The sequence below is a fragment of the Myotis daubentonii genome, chromosome 1, assembly GCF_963259705.1.
Source record: "Myotis daubentonii chromosome 1, mMyoDau2.1, whole genome shotgun sequence".
In the NCBI taxonomy this organism is placed as follows: Eukaryota; Metazoa; Chordata; class Mammalia; order Chiroptera; family Vespertilionidae; genus Myotis; species Myotis daubentonii.
The window spans coordinates 5958848-5977879 of record NC_081840.1 but is presented as its reverse complement, the minus strand read 5'-3'; the positions used below and the strand labels follow the sequence as shown (position 1 = coordinate 5977879).

The following is a 19032-nucleotide window of genomic DNA, read 5'->3' as shown; positions in this document are numbered from 1 at the left end:
CACACCCTGCGATGCCCGCCAGGCCTGCCACACACGCTGGCTGCCACCTGGGGAGCGAGGTGCTGGCCTGGGCTGCTGGGCTGATCTCTGGGGCTGAGGGAAGGTGATCCAGAGCACAGCGGACTCCATACCAAGACCTAGTCCACGGCCAAGACAGGCCCTGGGGGAAGCAGGCCTCCCTGGCTCGCTGCCCGGCCCCAGCCCACTTCCTGCATCGTCAGGAGGCGGCCCCTCTCTAGCCCCCCGCTCCTCAGCTGCCCTCTCTCCAGTCTTCCCCCGCCCCCTGCCCCCCGCCAGGTGAGCATGCACCAGCCTCACCTGTGCTGGACACAAGCACCGACACCCAGCCCGTCCCCACGGTGAACTGTGCTCCCTTCTGGGGGGAAGTGGGCAGAGGCTTCTAGACCTAAAACCTTGCAGACTGTGGGGTCAATTCTGCTTCTAGGACTCGATGCGCAGAGATGTCCGCCTCAGTGTGTAATAAGGGAAACATGGAAACATGCAAATGCCCAATAAGAGAGAACTGGTGAAAAGTATAATGGGCAATGATTTAAAAAATTATATCACTGATGCCCTGGCCGGTGGCTCAGCAGGTTGGAGCGTCATCCTGTAAACCAAAAGGTTGTGGGTTCGATCCCCAGTCGTGGGGCGTACAGGAGGCAACCAATCGATGTTTATCACATCGATGTTTTTCCTCTCTTTCTCTCTCTCCCTTCCTCTCTCTAAAATCAATAAAAACATATCCTTAGGTGAGGATTTTAAAAAATGATATCACCCAAAACTTTTTAACAACACGGGAAACGGATGCTGTAAGACTACCCTAGGACACCCGCCGTCCGTGACGGGTACGGCTGGGTTGACACTGATGGGTTAGCCTCCTCTGGAGTCTGCACGTTCCTCCCCCTGGGGCCTGCACAGAGCCCTTTGTGATCAGAACGGGTGTCTGGGGAGCAAGCACTAGGGTGTCCAGGTCTTTGACATCCAAGTCCACCAGGGACCGCCCTCCCACAGCACCGTCTCCCCTGGCCCCTCCCAGCCCTGGACCAGTTCTCCTCATAAGGTCTCTGGCTGCCCCTTTGCAAAAGCCTTTCCCTCCATCTCCTTTGGCTAATAATTTAGCTACTTTTTTATTCTTCAGAGTAACACCCACTCATGGCAAACAGGTGTCTGCACGGGTGTGACATCCTCCTCCTGTCCATCCCCATCCCTGTCCTGGGGGGCAGTGGCTGCAGGGAGGGCTTGGGGCGGGCTCAGGGCAGGATGGTGCCTCAGGGAACGGTGAGAAGCAGACCTGAGGGAGGCTTGGGGATGGAGAAGGAGTGACATTCATCAGCAGAGCAGCAGGCAGAAGGGGAGGGGGCACCCTGGTTCATATTAGCAACACACTCCTTCCAGTGGAGACCACCATGCCAGCAGCAGAGCAGCCCAGGCACCCCGAGGCCGGTGCTGTGTGCCATGGACAACCTGCACAGCCTCGTGTGCTGGCCCAGTACGGGCCACGGGGGCTGGGGTGCCGAGGGAGGGCTATCTGAAAGCCGCCACCACGGTTTCTGGCTTGGTCAGAAACGAGGCCTGTCCTGGAGTTTCTTTGAATCCTGCAAACTAGAATGATGTCATACGTGGCAGGTGCTCGCTCGGCAATCGTTCGATGAATAAATGAACGGGGCGAGCCGGAGAACCAGAACTTTTTAAAGAACATGTTTAAGTGAATGATTATAATTAAAAACTGAGAGATGTGCCTGTTGTAAGAGAGCCTCAGAGGGTGATGGGAGATGTCACCCTCGTGTCCTCTCTGAATGCCGCGTGAGGGACCACTCAGCACTGCCTAATTACAGGACGCACGGCGCGGTTTCTTCTCACACGTCCGTCACCTTCCTCAGCGTCGTGCCAGACCCGCTAACGAGCACCAGGCAGTCTTCCTTCAGAGGAGAAAGAAAAGGCTGCGGCTGCTGGGAGAGTCTGCCCGCCCACAGGGTACACACGCAGCCCCGTGCTTCAATCAGCACAGCCGCCAACTCCCCTGTAACTGGGGATCCATGTGGGGGCGTGAATGTGGACTGCACCCACGTTCTAGAGCCATAAAACCTCCACAGAGCTGCGCCACAGGCTTGCCGAGGCGGGTACGGTCACCAAGTCAAGAAGCACCACTGAGCCACGGACCCCGCAACGGCCATGCCAGTCTGGGGCGCCAGGCTGGGCAGCCCGTCGTGTCCCCAGCCCCTATGCAGCTCACACTCCAGTGGGAGCTGACACTTGCCAGGCAGCTAACACCAAGCCTGAGGGGGCACGGGACCCCACTCCAGGGGACTCGGGGGAAGCTCTGCAGAGGAGGCAGCGGTGGAGGCCCGGAGGACAAGCGCCACCTGGCCAGGAAGAGGGGAAAGTCACGGCCAAGAGAAAATATGTTCAAAACCCACCTGGGCCCCTGCAGCCCCTCTCCCCGGTGATTACAACTAAAACTCCGGACAAGACAAAAAGCAATTCCCCGAGAACTCTCACGGTCGACAAAGCTTATTGACTGGGAGGAGAGGTCAGAACTGGGAGAAGTGACCGGCCCGGAGATGAGCTGCTATTTTATTTTCAATTTTGTTTTCTGTCTTTTTTTCCTTCTTTTCTCTAACAGCTTTGACCTCAGAGCAGGCCCCCCGTGGAGCTCTGGTGGCAGCTTCAAAATCCATAAAGCAAAAAATGACAGAACGAACAGAGAAACACACCATTCCGCAATTACAGCTGCAGGCTTCAACACTCCTCTGCCAATAACTGAAAGAACAAGTAGACAAGAAATGAGCAAGATGTACAGGAACAAACTGGACAACATCATCAACTGACTTGGCCCACTGTGACCTACAGAGCGCTTCACCCAACACCAGCGAAATACGCAGCCCTCCCAGAGAGCAGGGAACAGGTCTGACCACAACAGAATTAATATGCTTTGTGTGGTTTTTTTTATTTCAGAGAGAGGATCGGAGAGGGAGAGAGAAATAGAAACATCAGTGCCGAGAGAGAATCATCAACTGGCTGCCTCCTGCACGCCCCCTACTGGGGATGGAGCCCGCAACCTGGGCATGTGCCCTGACTGACCATAACAGAATTAAACTAGAAATTAATAACAGAAAGATATTTGGGAAATCCTTACACGTTTAGAAACTAAACAATATACTTCTAAATAACCCCTACATCAAAGAATAAATAAAAAGAAAATTGGAAAATATTTTTGGGTTGAATGAAAATTTAAATACAACACATCAAAATGTGTGGGATGTGAGCTTGGAGGAAAGTGTATCGACATCAAATGCCGACATTAAAAAAGATTTCAAATCAACACTCTAACTTGCCACCTGAAGAAGTTAGGGGGGGAAAATACAACAGAAAAACAATGGAGGAAAAATCAATGTTTCATGGACATGACCCATAAGATTGCTAAATCTCTAGCCGCACTGAGAAAAAAAAAAAAAGAAGACGACGACGACACAGGAATAAAAGAGAGAGAACCTAAAATCACCAAAAGGATAATAAAGGAATATGATGAGCAAGTGTATGTATATACATGTGATAACTTAGACGAAATGAACCAATTCCTTAAGGGGCACCAACCACCAACGCTCATTTGTGAAGAAATACAGTCTGCAGAGTCCTGTGTGAACCCTCGCGGAGACCACTTCCAACCCACTTCAAACCACGGAGCTACCACTTCACGCCCGCAGGGACGGGATTAGCCGGAAGACCGACAACACGTGCTGGCGAGGACACAGCAATTGGAACCCTCGGGCACTGCTGGTGGGCATGTAAATGGCGCAGCCACCGTCTGGCGGCTCCTCCGGGCTGCCCATTGCGCTACCATATGGTCCAGCAAGTTCCCTCGGAGGCAGAGCCTGAGAGAAATGAAAACATGTCCACACGAAAACCTGTGCACAAACGTTCGTAGCAGCATGATTTATAGCAGCCAAAAATTTAAACACAAATGTCCATCAAGCAGTGAGTGGATAAATAAAATGTGTTCTATCCACACAATGGAGAGTCACTCAGGTATGAGAGGGAATGAAGTCCTGACACCGGCTACAGCGCGGATGGGCCCCGAGAACGCGGTTTCTAGAAAATGCCAGGGCCCTCACCGGTTTGGCTCAGTGGATAGAGCGTTGGCTTGCGGACTCAAGGGTCCCAGGTTCGACTCTGGTCAAGGGCATGTACCTTGGTTGCGGGCACACCTCAGGAGGGGGTGTGCAGGAGGCAGCTGATTGATGTTTCTCTCTCATAGATGTTTCAAACTCTGTATCCCTCTCCCTTCCTCTCTGTAAAAAAATCAATAAAATATATTTTTTAAGAAAGAAAAGAAAATGCCAGGGACAGGCAAATCCACAGAGACAGGAAGTAGATTAGTGGTTGCTGGGGGCGGGGGGGGGGGCGGTATGCGGGGGAGCGGGGGGGGGGCCCTCTAAAGGGCACGGAGTTCCTTTCTGAGGTGATGAACATGTTCTGGATTGACTGTGATAATGGCCGCATAACTAAATACACTAAAAACCAAGGAACTGTGCATTTCCCGTGAGTGCATTGTACGCTATGTGCATTACATCTCAACAAAGCTGTCATCAAAAAGATTCAGTAAGTACTCAAGACAAAAGATAACTAGGGCATCAAACCCATGATTTTTTGAACGCTATTAGCTATGGCAAACTTAAAAAGTTTTGAGGTAAAAAGGTAAGTCAATTTCAATAATAACATGAAATTTCTTAAAAATCTCAAGGGGAGGTTTCGGTGTAACAGCTTATTTTCAAGGCAAAAGGTATGATAAAGGACTCAAACGAGCATTATGTCAATTCTGCATTTATAGTCATTCTAGTCTGCTTTATATTTTCTGGTACACGCTACTGCATTTTGAAAAACCGACATTATCAAGTGGGGTGTTACCATAGGACTTGGGATACGGCCCCGAGTGCCATGGGTCTCCCATTGTCCACACTGAGCTGAGCCCCCCGGCAGGTCTTAAAGGGGAGCTGCTGGTGACCGAGAAAGCACTGCAGCGGAGGCTGAAGGGGAGGGCTGGGCTGGGCAGCCGTCATCAGGATCCGGACTCCGAGAACCACCTCCCAGCTCTGCCCACAAGTTTGGACGACCCAGGAGACACACGCAGACTGGCCAGCCGCCTGTGAGGGCAGCCAGAGACTGGCAGGTGCATCAGAACCAAAGGGATGTGGGTCTCCCGCAGCCCCTCACTGAGCGTGAGCTCCTGCAGGGCAAGGCTGCCTACCTGGATGTTGTCACCTGTGCCCTGGGACAATGCTGGTGTCTGGGGGTGGCTCAGAAAATGTCTGTGACATCAATACATGCACAGTGTCCTCTTCCTGCAGGTGGAGAGGGAGGATTTAGAAAAAGATGGGTTCACATCCAAGCCCACACCTGTGCTGAGCGCTGGACCTTTCAGGGCCGGTTTCCGTGCCCCGGAGGGGACAGAGATGCCCTCACACGGTGCTGGGGTTACGGTTCCAGGCCTGCAGCTGCAGGGCCCCCGGTATCCCGTTCACAGCTGGGCTCTGGACACGGGCCCCGGGCTGCACTGCAGGGCCAAATGAATCCCTGAACTTGAACGCTGCCCAGTACAGGTCTCCCCAGGAACAAAACACAGAGAGTGGGCATCAAGCCTCCTGGTTCAGGTCTCACCCCACCACCAACCAGCCGTGTGCTGGCTGCCAGGACCTCTCTCAACCTTGGGCGCCCTGCCAGTGGAATGGGGTGATGGCAGCGCCTGACACCCCTCCCGGCACTGCTGTGCAGCCAATGAGCTCAGAACAGAAGCTGGCAGGTGCTGAGCGCCCAGTACATGCCACCTCGATCAGTTCTGAGCACCCAGCCCTAGCCCCGCGGGATCGTCGGGCAACAGCAGCCCAGAGACGGAACAGCCCGAAGCACAAGGCGTTCTGCGCTAGGCTCTCTGGTGCCCTTCCCCCGTCTCTCTGCCCCTGTTAGTCTCCCACTCTCATCTGCATAAAAAGTTTGGTTTGAGGCAAAACTTAGAACTGCAGAAAGTACAGAGTCCAAACTAAAAGGCTTTTTAATATAAAACCGATGAAAGAGACAAATGGAAAGTAATCAAAACCTCATTAGGGCAAATAAGCAACCTGCCTACCATGCCATGAAAACTGATGGTGCTGAGAGTCGTGAGCGAAGGCACCGAGTCTCCCAGACACAGCCAGCATCTCGGGAATGCAAATTTAAGGGTGCCCTCACCCCACAGAGAGAAACCCTCCAAAACACCACTCGGGACTCGCACCACGGCACCCAAACCGAGACCCAGGGCTGTGGTTCACAACTCTGTTTGTCCATCAGAATCTCCTGAGAGGTACCTCTGCTGCCCCCAGGAGGGCCAGACCTCTGTGCTAAGGCCAGCTGTCCAGGCCGGCCACCACGGGTGGCTCTACCAGCTCCCATCACTGCCGCCCACGGAAGGATGCCCACAGCGGGGGCGTGAGGTGACACAGGAATAAATGGCTTGGGGTCTGCTTCACCTGGGTGAGCCCATGGCTTGGGATTTTAGAAACCAGCCTTGAGTATGTGTGTTAGTCATTCATGCAAGATCTCCCCTCCCGCTTTGGTAGGCACTGGGGATCCAGCAGCAAACGAGGCAAACCCCTGAGCTCAGGGCATTTACATTCTGCTGGGCAACCATGTGCGGCGCTGTGACACGGAGCTGAGGAGAGGGCGCGCCAGTGGCCCCACTGCCAACCTGCCCATTGAGACACGCACCTGCAGGGGGTCTGGGACATGATCCAAAGGAGGTCAAGAAACTAACTCAAGATCTGGAAGTCATGCCCTGACCGGTTTGGCTCAATGGATAGAGCGTCGGCCTGCGGACTCAAGGATCCCAGGTTCGATTCCGAACAGGGGCATGTACCTTGGGTGCGGGCACATCCCCAGTGGGGGGTGTGCAGGAGGCAGCTGATCGATGTTTCTCTCTCATCGATGTTTCTAACTCTGTATCCCTCTCCCTTCCTCTCTGTAAGAAATCAAATATATTAAAAAAAAAAAAAAAAGATCTGGAAGTCACGGTGGAAAGGGAGGAGAGGGCGGGAAAGACGTTGAACAAGCATGAAATAGCGATGATTCGTGTCAAACCAGCATGGGACCGAAAGTGAGCTGGCCTTGAGCCGATTTTCTCCTGTGGATTTCTCCCGAGCGATGGGCGGGCGCCCTAGAGAGCGGGGAGCAAGGCGCTGCGCCCCGAGGCTCGCTGACCAGCACCTACGGACGGGAGGAAGGACTGGGGCAGAGGCCGAGCCCTAGCCCGGGGCCACGAGCCCTAGATTTCCCAGAGCTGCTCTGATTTCCAGGGCTCGGCCCTGCTCAACTGTGAGGTATCTGCTGAGTTGGGGTTCCATAACTTAGTCTTGTGAAAAGGGTCGATTTTAAGCCTCTGCAGTTTTCTACAAATCTGATTCCTAATACAAGGGAGAACTTTTTTTATTTTTATTTTTAGCTTCTATCCTAACTTGGCTCCAACTCCACAGTCATCTTAAAGTGAACTTGGAAGTAGGTGCCTCAGCATTCCCCACAGTACTGGTGGCCCAGAGAGCTGGGCCCACAGCTTACACTTCTGCATCCCTGCAGCTCCAGCTGGGCACACAGCCCAGGCCCTGTGCAGCTGGAGATGCATGAGGCTAGCAGCTCTGTCATCTACAAACATGGGGAGCACGAGAGCTCAGACTTGGCCGTGAACTGCAGTGTTGAGGCCCCCACACCATACCTCGCCCGATACAGGGTCTCCCGAGTCCTCTGCCTCTGTCCACACTCTGGAATGACCAGTTGCAGCTGACCCACAGCTAGCCTTAGATCCCAGGGTGGCCACTGCCCCTGAGCTGTGGGCAGGTGGGTGCATCTGCAAGGCTCCACCACAGGGGGTGGGGCAGCTGACCCCCTTAGTTCACCCAAGATTGCCCCCTGAGCACCTGCTCTGGTCCCGGCCCTGTGGGAGATGCTGGGCACAGACCCAGTCCCCACACGGGTGGCTGTACTAGTACATGAACACCTGCTGGATGCAGGAGCTCATGGTAAAGTAAGAAGTTCAGTAGCTGTCACTAAGGTAGGTCCCAGGTGCTGCAGGTCAGCCAGGACAAAGGCTGAGGGCACTCACAGGGGAGGAGCAGGGGACCTCTATGTTCAGGGGCCCTCTGGGCCCTGGCTTCTGTGTGGTCCATGGGCTGTCTGCCTCTGCATCTCCTGGGAGCTAGTCAGAAATGCTGGACTGGATGTTTGTGCCCCCTCCCTCCAAATCCATATGTTAAAGCCCTAACCCCCAATGGGATTAGGTTACGTGAGGTCACGAGGGTGGAGGCCCATGATGGGACCGGTGCATTGTAAGGGGATGAAGAGACCAGAGCTCTCTCTCCCCACCATGTGAGGACACAGCAAGAAGATGGCCATCCACAAGCCAGGAAGAGAGCCCTCACCTGACCATGCTGGCCCCTTGCTCTTGACCTTTCAGCCCCCCCACATCTGTGGCATTTGGTTACAGCAGCCTGAGACACCATCTCTGCCCCAGATCTGCCGGAGCAGAATCTGCATCCTAACAAGAGCCCCAGGTGCAAGTCTGAGAAACTCCGCTGTAGAGACCACCTCACCACCTCTCCACTATTCCAGCGGGGAAACTGCGACTAACCCAGGCTTTAGCCTAAGGGATTTGCCCACAATCCCCCACGCTGAGCGAATGGTATGGGGAGAATGTGAGCCCAGGTGTCCTGTAGCCCAGCCAGTAACACTGGAGGCCAGGAGAGCTGCTGAAGCGAGGGACCCCCACAGTGACATGAAGGTCAGGCCCAGACATCTTGGATTTCAGTCAACACTCAAGTTCAAGGGAGAAGAGTCAGGAACTTCTGTATGGGTGGCACTGAGCCAGCTCCGGGTGAGCATGGTCAGCTGGCTTGGGCGGAGCACATCCTGCCAACCTGCCGGAGGGGGAGCCCGGCACTTGGCAGTAATGAGGAATGTGATTAGGCAGAGAGAGATGGGCCAAGACGAGAAGAAGGGGAGCCAAGAAGCCCATTTGCCATAATGAACTGGGCTGGACCAGAGGAGTCCAGAATCCCAACACTCATCACGCGGCTAAGCTTAAGGAATCATTGTAGGACTGAAAGTAGCTTCAAGGTTATGTGTTCCACTCCTTAGACTTGGTTCTCTGAGACCCCAGACCTGTGGTCACACTCCAGGGGTGGGCGCACCTACCCAGGATGCTGCCACTCTGGCCCAAAACCTACCCCTAACCTTGAACATGCTGGTTGCTTTAACCCAGCAATTGAGTTCTGGGACCCAAGCTTAAGGAAATAAGCCCCCAGCATGGAAACCACTATATATGCAAATAGATGTCTTACAGAGGAATCTATACTAATCATAGACAAATATGTAAATTGGCCATCCCTCCACAATGCCCACAGCCAATCAGGAGTGAGTATACAAATTAACCCGACAAAGATGGCGGGCCTGTGGGCAGCGCACATATGCGCAGGCGCCGAGCAGCTGGGGGTGGGGCGGGAGAGCGGGCAGCTTTGGGGGCTTGGCAGAGTGGGAGAGACGGCGGGGAGCGGGAGAGAGGGCGTTGTGGGATCTCCTAGACACTAGAGCAAAGTGAACCTGGAGCAAGTTACTGTTGTGGATGGGGGATGGAGGGAAAGCAAAGGTGAGAGACATAAGTAAAGTCAGTGTGTTGAGGAAAAATTAAAAGATATCCTGCAACTTCTAGGAAATCCCCACCAATGGAGCAAAGTAAAAAAAAAAAAAAAAAAAGACATCTATTATTCTATGAGCACCAAACCAAACTGGGTTGGGGTCTCAGACATTGCAAAGACAGACAGAAACTCCCAGATTGGAGAGGGTGGAGGTTGGGCTAAGGGACCCACACCCCATGCATGAATTTCATGCACCGGGCCCCTAGTGTACAATAATGTGGACCGGGATGGTTGTTTGGAGGTGGTAACAAGAAACACCTCAGACCCTTGACTGGAGAATAGTTCTCTGAAAAAGACATTCTCTGAGCACATGGTTCCTGCAAGGATGCTCATAACGGGAGGTTGGGGGGGGCATGTACACAGAGACCCCCCACCCTGACAGCCAGATCAGGGCAATTAGTCCCAACAATCAACAGGGTGACAGATGTCACGGCCAGATCTATGCATAGCAGGGGTCCGACAGGTCGTAAATACTTTTGGCTTTGTGGGCCATGTGGTCTCTGTTGCAACTACTCAATTCCGTCTCTGTAGCATAAAAGCAGCCACAGGCGATACATAAATGAATGAGTGTGACTGTGTTCCAATAAAACTTTATTTATAAAAACAGGTGGTGGGCCAGATTTAGCCCCAGGCTGTTGTTTGCTGACCTCTGACCTCCCTCTTTGGATCAATTCCTTTTAAATGGGAAAGGAGGGCATGCTAAACATCCAACTTAGGGAAACTGTTTAGTAAGCTAAACCATGTGGAATTGACTCATTCGATCCATATTCATCGAGGGCTTGCTATGTCAGACACTGCTCTGAGACAGGGATGAGGCAAGGAGCCGGTCAGCACGCTGGGTCAAAGGGACTTAATGAAAATCCTTCAGGCATTTGTGATAACAAGGAAAACCCTCACAATGCTCTGAGAAAAGCAACATATAAAATAATGTATAAAAATAAGACCGAACAATGTTTTCTCAAAAAACCCCACACAGGGGGGAAAGAAAATATCAAAAGTTACTGAGTTTACCTTTGGCTAGTTCCACCAACTCTTGCCTCATTTCCCTTTTTCCCCCCATATAATCAAGTATTGCTTTTACAACAAAACAGGGCTTTCTATTGTATTTTAAAGGGGAAGCATGACTTGGTTTTAAGCTGAGATCTGTGTCCCTCCTGCTTCCACCTTCGATTAGTTTCCAGTCAGAAAAAGCCCAATGGCTAGCTGGGCCCTCCAGGTTGCTGCGCTGGCCAGGGAGGGCCAGGCGTTCAGCACCTGGGACAGCGCCCGGCACACTGGGCAGGGAGCCACCCAGCTGGGAGGAGCCAGTGCCTGTCCCCTCCCTTCCTCCTGCAGAGTCCAGGTGAGGCTCTCGAAACACCCGCCAGAGGGAACAACTGACGCAGGAAAGCGCTGTTCCTGAAGCCTGGCTGGTGCAAATGGAGCAGGCCCAGTGACCGGGCAGGGGGCAGAAGCAGGCGGATTGCTGGTAAGAAGGGAGTAGAAACAAACACTGCACATCCCTCTACCCGTATTATTAGCCTGGGAGAGACCTGAAACATGCCAGTACCAGTCACAGCAGCCTATGCTTCGAACGGCTTCTCCCCCAGCATTTTCAGACCGTGTCAGCTGGCCTCAGCCCCAGGAGAAAATCTGGTATTTGTAACAAACTCTTCACTCAGATGGCGTCCGTGGTGAGCAATTTCTTCTGTGTTCGGTTTTTAAGGCTAGAAGCAGGGAGGGCACCTTCAAGGGACAGGGCCCTCGGCAGGGGCTGGGGAATCCGGAGATCATGTGGCCAAGAGATTCCAACTCCACCACTCTCTCCGGTGCTTTCTTTCATTCATCCCATATTTTCCCAAACATGAGTGTTCTAGTATTTTTCTAAAATACCACTGTGTCCACTTCTTTTTGTTTTTCTTTGTTTACCCTCACCCAAGGATATTTTTCCATTGATTTTTTAGGGAGAGTAGAAGAGAGAGGAAAAGACAGAGAGAAACATCGATGTGAGAGAAGCACATGGACTGGTTGCCTCCTACCTGAGCCCCGACCAGGGCCCGGTACAGGGAGGAGCCTGCAACCAAGGAATGTGCCCTTGACCAGAATTGAACCCAGGACCCTTTGGTCCACAAGCCGACGCTCTATCCGCTGAGCCAAACCGGCGAGGGCTGTCCACTCCTTTATGGATAACTTTTCTCTCTTTCCAAAATATTTTTGTAAAAAGAGTTTCTTTGTTTAAAAAGAAAAGTGTGATTTTAAAAAAAAAACACTTTTTTTTTTTAGAAACTATTTTCTTTCAAACTTATTTCTTCAGTTGGTGGTGGTTCCTACCTACTGGGTGGCCTGAGCGATGGGGCTGCGTCCAGCCCAAGTCAGCAGTGGGCTGAGCACTCCAGCCTCAGGCGGAAGGTGCTGAACGGGCACAGGGGCGCCTGCATGACTTTTTTATCTGAAAGAGTACATCTGCTGCTGAGGGGAATGCAGACTGGTGCAGCCACTGTGGAAAACAGTATGGAGTTGCCCAAAAATTAAATAAGGAACCACAGTTTGACCCAGCAATCCCACTTCTGGAAATATATCCTAAGAGTCCTAAAACTCAATTAGAAAGACTATATGCACCCCTATGTTCATAGCAGCACAATTTACAATATTTAAGATCTGGAAACAGCCGAAGTGCCCATCAGCAGATAAGTGGATAAAAATGCCATGGTACATTTATACCACGGAATACTTTGCAGCAGTAAAAAAGCAGACTTTCTTACCCTTTGTAGCAGCATGGATTGACCTGGAGAGTATTGAGCTAAGTGAAATAAGCCAGCCAGAGAAGCACAAATATCACATGATCTCATGTATATGTGGAATCTAATGAACAAAACAGATCCAGAGACATGGATGCACGGAACAGACTGACACATCTCAGAGACAAGGGGGAGGGGGGAGATTAGCTTAAAGAACTTACATGCATATGTGCACAGCCCGTGGACACATACAATGGTGCAGTGAAGGCCTGGGTGAGGCAGGGATTCGGGGGAGGGGGGCAATGGGAGGGAAAGGGGGCCTCTGTAATACTGTCGACAATAAAAAATGAATAAATAAAAAAAGAAAGAAGAAAAAAAAGAGTACATCTGTCTGTGCACTAACTCTCCGACCTGTGAAGTACTTTCAGCAAGATGCCTTCAGATGCCTGGCCCTGTCTCACCTCCCTCCACCCCGGCCACCTGCACAGGCCTCTGCTAACACACGCCTGCTTGGGGGCTGCACCTGTCCGGGGCAGCCTTCAGGTGGGACCTTTGGGTGCAGGTGCTGCAGGCTGGAGCCCTTCAGGCTGGGACACTGACATTCTGCACCTTCTTCTTTCAAAGTCAAGTTCAACCCTAGGGGCTGTGTGCCTTCTTCAGACCAGGGCAGTACTTCTCAGATCCTGAATACAAACCCTCCTGACTGTGTCGAGCCCCCAGTCAGTCCGTGCTCTTCCTCACCCCTCCATGAACCCTCCTCAGCCCTGATCCCGGCACCCTCCTCACAAGCCTCCCACAGCTCCCCTCTGCTAATCCAAACCAAGACCCACAGCACTGACAGCCTCTTCCAGGGCCTGTCCCACTGCCCGGAGCCCATGCCCAGTCAAGGTGAGCCGGTCACTAGTCCCTGCCCACATTTCATATTACCACTTCCTGTACTGTACGCTCGGCATGCCTGCCTTCCTCCCTCATTCATTCACTCAGGCAACCAAGATTTGTTGCATGCCTGCTATATGCCAGGCACTGTTCTAGAAGCTAGAAGTCACCAACAAACAAAACAGACAAAACTCCCTGCCTTGGAGGATCGTATGTTCTCACTGGTGTCCCGGTGCACAGATTCGTGCACACTGAAAGAAAATTAATTAGAAGAAATATTTTAATATCACTATTCGCCCTTTCTCTATAATAGAAGTGTCAACCAAACTCAAACTAGACAATGACAGATCGAAACACACGCATGCAATTGGCGAGAGCGAGAGCTTTATATGTATCATGCATGTGCAAGTCAACTTAGCCTTTGATAGATATAGAATAAACTTGCTTAATTAGGCCTGCTTTCTGATGTAGCTAAACTTTTTCCAGCCCAGTGAAACACCCTAAATTCTCCTTCAGGTAATTGTCAGCAACACAGCAGTAAATATCAACACGAAGCAGATTATTATTGTAGATCACGCAGGGAGAACAAAGGGTAAAATACTTAACTGTAGCAGTGTTTGGCTATATTCTGTGCAGTGAGAAAACCTGAAGTCATTTTCAAGGTCCACCATTTCTTACTTCTTTCAGTTGGGTCAAGTTTCTAAACTTTCTAAATCTCCATTTTCCAGCTAATGAAAAGAAAATAGGATTCCAACAAGTCTTCTATCTACCTACTCCAGGATCAAATGAGATGAGGCATGTGAAAACGCTTCACAAACATTTGGTTAAAGTGTAAAATGTTTACACCTGGCTATAAAGCAAGTCATGTTCCTGGGCTGAAGAAACTCTAAGGAGGTTAGTCACTAGGGAGAGGAAGCTGGGCGTTGCTATGCGACATCATTACCTGGTGCCCACAGCAACCGTTTCTGGGCAGCGCTGGGCTGTGGGCCGCATTTTGCACCATGGAGTGTTGGCAGCATTGGCTGTGATTTGGTGAGGTGTCACTCCGGGGTGGTGGCAGGGCCTGTGTCCCACTTGGGGGAAACCAAGTGTTGGTTTGTCAGCGCCAGGTCCGTAGTGCTGTTTATTTTTAAATGGCCAGTGTGCGTCATGACAGCTCCTGTGTTGAGCGTCTGCTCCCTGGTGGTCAGTGCACATCATGGCTACAGGTCAGATGGTTACTTAGCCTTTTATATATATCAGCGGTTTTCAACCTGTGGGTCGCAACCCCTTTGGGGTCGAGTGACCTTTTCACAGGGGTCGCCTAAGACCATCGGAAAACACATGTATAATTACATATTGTTTTTGTGATTTATCACTATGCTTTAATTATGTTCAATTTGTAACAATGAAATTGGGGGTCACCACAACATGAGGAACTGTATTAAAGGGTCACGGCATTAGGAAGGTTGAGAACCACTGATATATATAGATGGAAGGAGACAGGCAAATAAATGAACATGTAAAACCAGGTGGTGATAAGTGCAAAGGAGACTACTGAATGCGGGGGGGCAGCTGGCATGGTGGTCAAGGATGGCCTCCCTGGAGAAGTGGCATTTGAGTAGAACTCTGCAGGAGGGAGGTCATGAGCCTCCAGCAGAACACTGGGAGAAAAACATTCCAGGCAAAAGGAGCAGCAAGTGCAAAGGCCCTGAGGCTGGAATGTGCTGGTGTGTTCTAGGAAAGGCAAGGAGGCTAGTGGGGATGAGAAGATCATGCAGGCCAGTGGGCCACAGCAGGGACACTGGCTTTCACTGTGAGTAAGACCTGAGCCTGAGGGCTCTGAGCAGACGGGCTACACACTGGGCATACACTGTCACAGACCACTCTGGCCTCCAGTTGTTGAGAACAAACTGCAAGGGGCATGGGGGGAAGAGACACCAGACAGAACGCCTCTACAATGATACCAGTGGGAGGCAATAGCAGCTTAATCCAGACTCATGACTGGATCTCCTGGCAGGTCAGGTTCAGGGGTACAGAACGAGCACAGACAGGGTGATTCTGATGGTTCTGGCCCAAACGACTAGAAGGGATAGGGCTGCCCTTATTAGGTTGGTCAAGGCGACAGGAGCAGCAGGCTGTGTGCAGGGTGGGAGCGGAGATCACTACCCTGGGGGACTGATGGTGAGCAGCCTTTAAGCCCCAAAAGGAACAGTCTCCTCGAAGAAGCCTTCCTCACAGCAAGCTGAAAGCACTCCCTGCCTCTGAATGCTGGCCCCTCCCTGCCTCCCTCCCTCTCTCGCCCACATTCACACACACACACACACACACACACACACACACACACACACGCATCAGTTATCTGTATCACACGTTAATTCCCTTGAGGCTCATTCATTTTACATTATCTGGAAGCATTTGCACATAGTAGCTGTTCAATAAATATTGTTGGTTCTATGCTGTACAGAATGGCACCGATGATGTTTTAATAGTCTAACAACTCAAAATTGTTTTTCAAAACATCTAAAAATTATGCTTAGCACTGGTTAAAAAGTAGTGGTATTTAATCCATCTGAAGCATCCTAGCTGGAGGTGCGGACCTGCCCCCAGCCATTAAAATCGCCATGGCAGGCTCTCCGAGGGAAGGCCAGGAGAAGAAGACGGGCTTACCTTGCTGGCCCTCACATCCCAGGCTTTGACCTCAGAGCTGAAGCCCCCACACACAAAAAGGTTGTGGTCTTTCGGATGAAATTTCAAGGTAGTGACTCTGAAGTTACTCTGACCGCTGAATACCTGGGTTCCTACAACACAAAAAAGAGAAGAGAAAAAATACTCAGATCACAAAATAAGTGTCTTTAAGACAAAGACGCCACCTGGGATGGAACTACAGGCCAACACTGCCCACCTGGGCCCGAGGCAGCCAGGGAAGACACCCTGGAAACACAACAGCGGCAGCAGCAACTCGCCTCACTCTCGGCCACCGGGCCCTGATTAGCGGAACCCCTCCCCGGGCTAAACTAGTGGCTGGATCCTTGAACGCCGCCTTCTGTGTGCTCTGACCCACTTTACAACAGAAACACCCCACACTGGGGAGGCTGCGCAACATGGCCAAGCTGCACAGCTCACACAGTAGAGTCATTACCTGGGGTCTGCAAGCCTGATGGAAACCAGGGGCCTCCAGAGTGGTCTTTGTAGGACCAGCCATCTTACAATCACAACCTTAATCACCCACGAAGGGTTTGGTACTGAGCCTGGAGTGAGGGTGGCAGGAGACTCTGGTGACAAAGGAGAGTGTGACATCACATTGGCCCAAACTCCCGATGTGCAGGTGGTGTGGACCCTCAGAGTCCCACCGGTTCTGCAGGACTCGAGTCCGTCCGTGTCCTTATGTATCTGCCATCAGACGGGCATCAAGCACTTACATGCCTTGTGCAAGTGTCCGTGTGCCTGAGCTGGTCTCGGGGGCTCCGGGCCAGCACTCCTCCGTCTTCACAGTCGCATCTCGCACCCGAGCACTGGCTGTAGTTCTCATGTGTCCAATTCAACCTCCCAAAAGCGCAGTGAGGAACCAGGCTGGCGTGGGGGCCGTTCTCAACACTGAGAGTCTGAGGGCTGCCTCTGTGCGTGTCCCCAGGCCCAGGCCACCACACCAGATCACGCCAACCGGGTGGCTTCCTGTAGAGAAGCCGACAACAGCTTTCCTGGCCGCAAGGGACACGCCTGACTGCCGCTGGCCCATGGGAAGTCCCCCAGTGGACTGAGGCAGCGGGCAGTGAGGGGCACAAGAAGCTGGTGGCCAAGAACACCGACCTCTCCCGTGTCACTTCCTCTTACAGAAAGCACTTCCTGAAGGCTGCCCTGCTTCGTGTTCAGGACCCCACACACCTGGTGGAATGTCCCACCACATCACCAGAGAAGGACACAAGAGCCACTGACCGGTACCCTGACCTGGATGGGTCTCGGGGCTGTCTGACCGCGTGCCCCATCAGTGAGAAGCCGGGAGCTCACCTGGCCAACCTCTGCACGCTTATTCATTAGTGATACAATGTGCTCTGTACCAACATGCTCTGAACATTACAACAAATACCAAAAATAGACTATTTTAAAGGATGAGACAAGGAGAAAATAACCAGTATTTTTAAATATATCAACATGCCATTTACGAAGAGGATCAACAAACTGCTTTGAAATCATTAATGAGTCCTAATATTTTCAGTAAGAATGACAGGACTGACTATACTTCCCTTTTTTTCAATGCAAGGAAATTTTGTCAGTCGGTGATTTGAAAGTAGCCCGGTTCCAGCCTCTGTTTATTCCCTGAAGTCTGTCCGAGTCACAAAGCCCCTTCCAGAAGCGTGTGGACGGGGGTGGGAGGGGTGGGGGAAGATGCTCACCCTCGGCCCGCTTCCACCCAGCTCTGCGAGCAGTGTGTGAACATGTAGCTCTAAAAGCCCCCTCCCCCGGTGTCCAATACTGGCTCCTGCAACTTAACAACCCCATTCAAAATCCATTGAAATTTTCACTGCAAATATTTTAAAGCTGATTGGAAAAATGCTGTTCCCATGTTAAGGGTGCAGGTATTAGAGTTTTTAATAGGTGACACTTTACATCGAGTTTGGCAACGAAAATTACAGAACGATGGGAACAATTAAAAACATGTTTTCCTAACGTTCTTTTGGTAGAACAAATTTTTTCGAAAGCAGTTTCCCTCGTTCTCTGCTAAAGCCTCACCTTCGCCTTAATGAATGAATAAGTGTGTTGACTTTTTCCTAATATCTTCCAGAGGCCGACAATTGGCAGCCACTTGTCATCAGAGAAAATTTTGGAAACACTTGACCTTTTATAAATGAAGACTATGCATCTTTAAGCCTAACAAGCCCCTTGACGATTCTGCAACAAAATGCAATGTGCAATGGTGCTCATGGCCATCCCGGGTCAGCAGTGTTGTCGGGAGCTGGCCACGTCGCGGCCTGTCACTGGTACCGGTGAGGGACCACACACAGCAGCCCAGTTACCCACCCGCCCTCCCCCCCCCACCCCCAGGGGCGGCGGAGGCGAACACAGCGCCCTGCCTGGCGGGATGCTGAAAAGCCGTGTGACACTGGAATCAGAAGCAGCGCTCTGTGGGCGATGGACAATGCCTGACACCTGTTTCTGAACTACAAGAGGACTACGCAGGATTGACGTGGGCAAAGGCTGGGAAGAGATTCGCCAGCATGAAGTGACTTTAAATTGCACTAATGTTTTTGTAACCCTGCTTTCTAAAAATGAAGGATTCTAGAAAGACACGGGGAGATGAGCAGACTTGGGGTGGGCGAGTGCTCCATCCCTATAATTAGGGAAGCAGCAATTAATTGATCTGGTTGGAAACCTGGTATTCCTCGAGCTGATTCTTTTCCTTCCTGAAGCCCGTCTGGAACCCAAGAGGGTAGTCAGGACCCAACCACGATGTCCTCAGTGAGCAAGTCCCCATCCCGAGGAGGAGGAGCAGGCGGGCCCCGCCCTTCCATCTCCACTCCCCCGTCCATCCGGGACTGGGGGCAGCACCACAGGGCATCCAGGTCGGGCCTCGCCTGCCGCACAGGTCTGAAGACACCGGCTCCTGCCTAGTGGCCGGGGGACGCCACTGGGGGCTGAGGGCAGACCCCAGTCACGTCCTCTGGGTGGAACAGGAGCTCTCAGACGCCAGGGCAGCCTGCACCCCACCAGGAAGGCCCCCGCAGGCTGAGTCTTTTCTCCTGAAGGAGACG

The 19032-nt window shown here is 51.9% G+C and overlaps 1 protein-coding gene across 5 annotated transcripts in view; it reads right to left on the bottom strand.

Annotated features, from left to right (window-relative positions):
• The window catches only part of WDR25 (WD repeat domain 25), a 143051-nt gene that overhangs the window by 36050 nt on the left and 87969 nt on the right, over positions 1–19032 (bottom strand). For all 5 annotated transcript variants that reach the window (XM_059686392.1, XM_059686399.1, XM_059686374.1 and 2 more), the window contains one exon: positions 15953–16083. In XM_059686392.1, coding sequence (XP_059542375.1) covers positions 15953–16083 — 131 coding nt within the window. The remainder of the gene's footprint in view (positions 1–15952; positions 16084–19032) is intronic.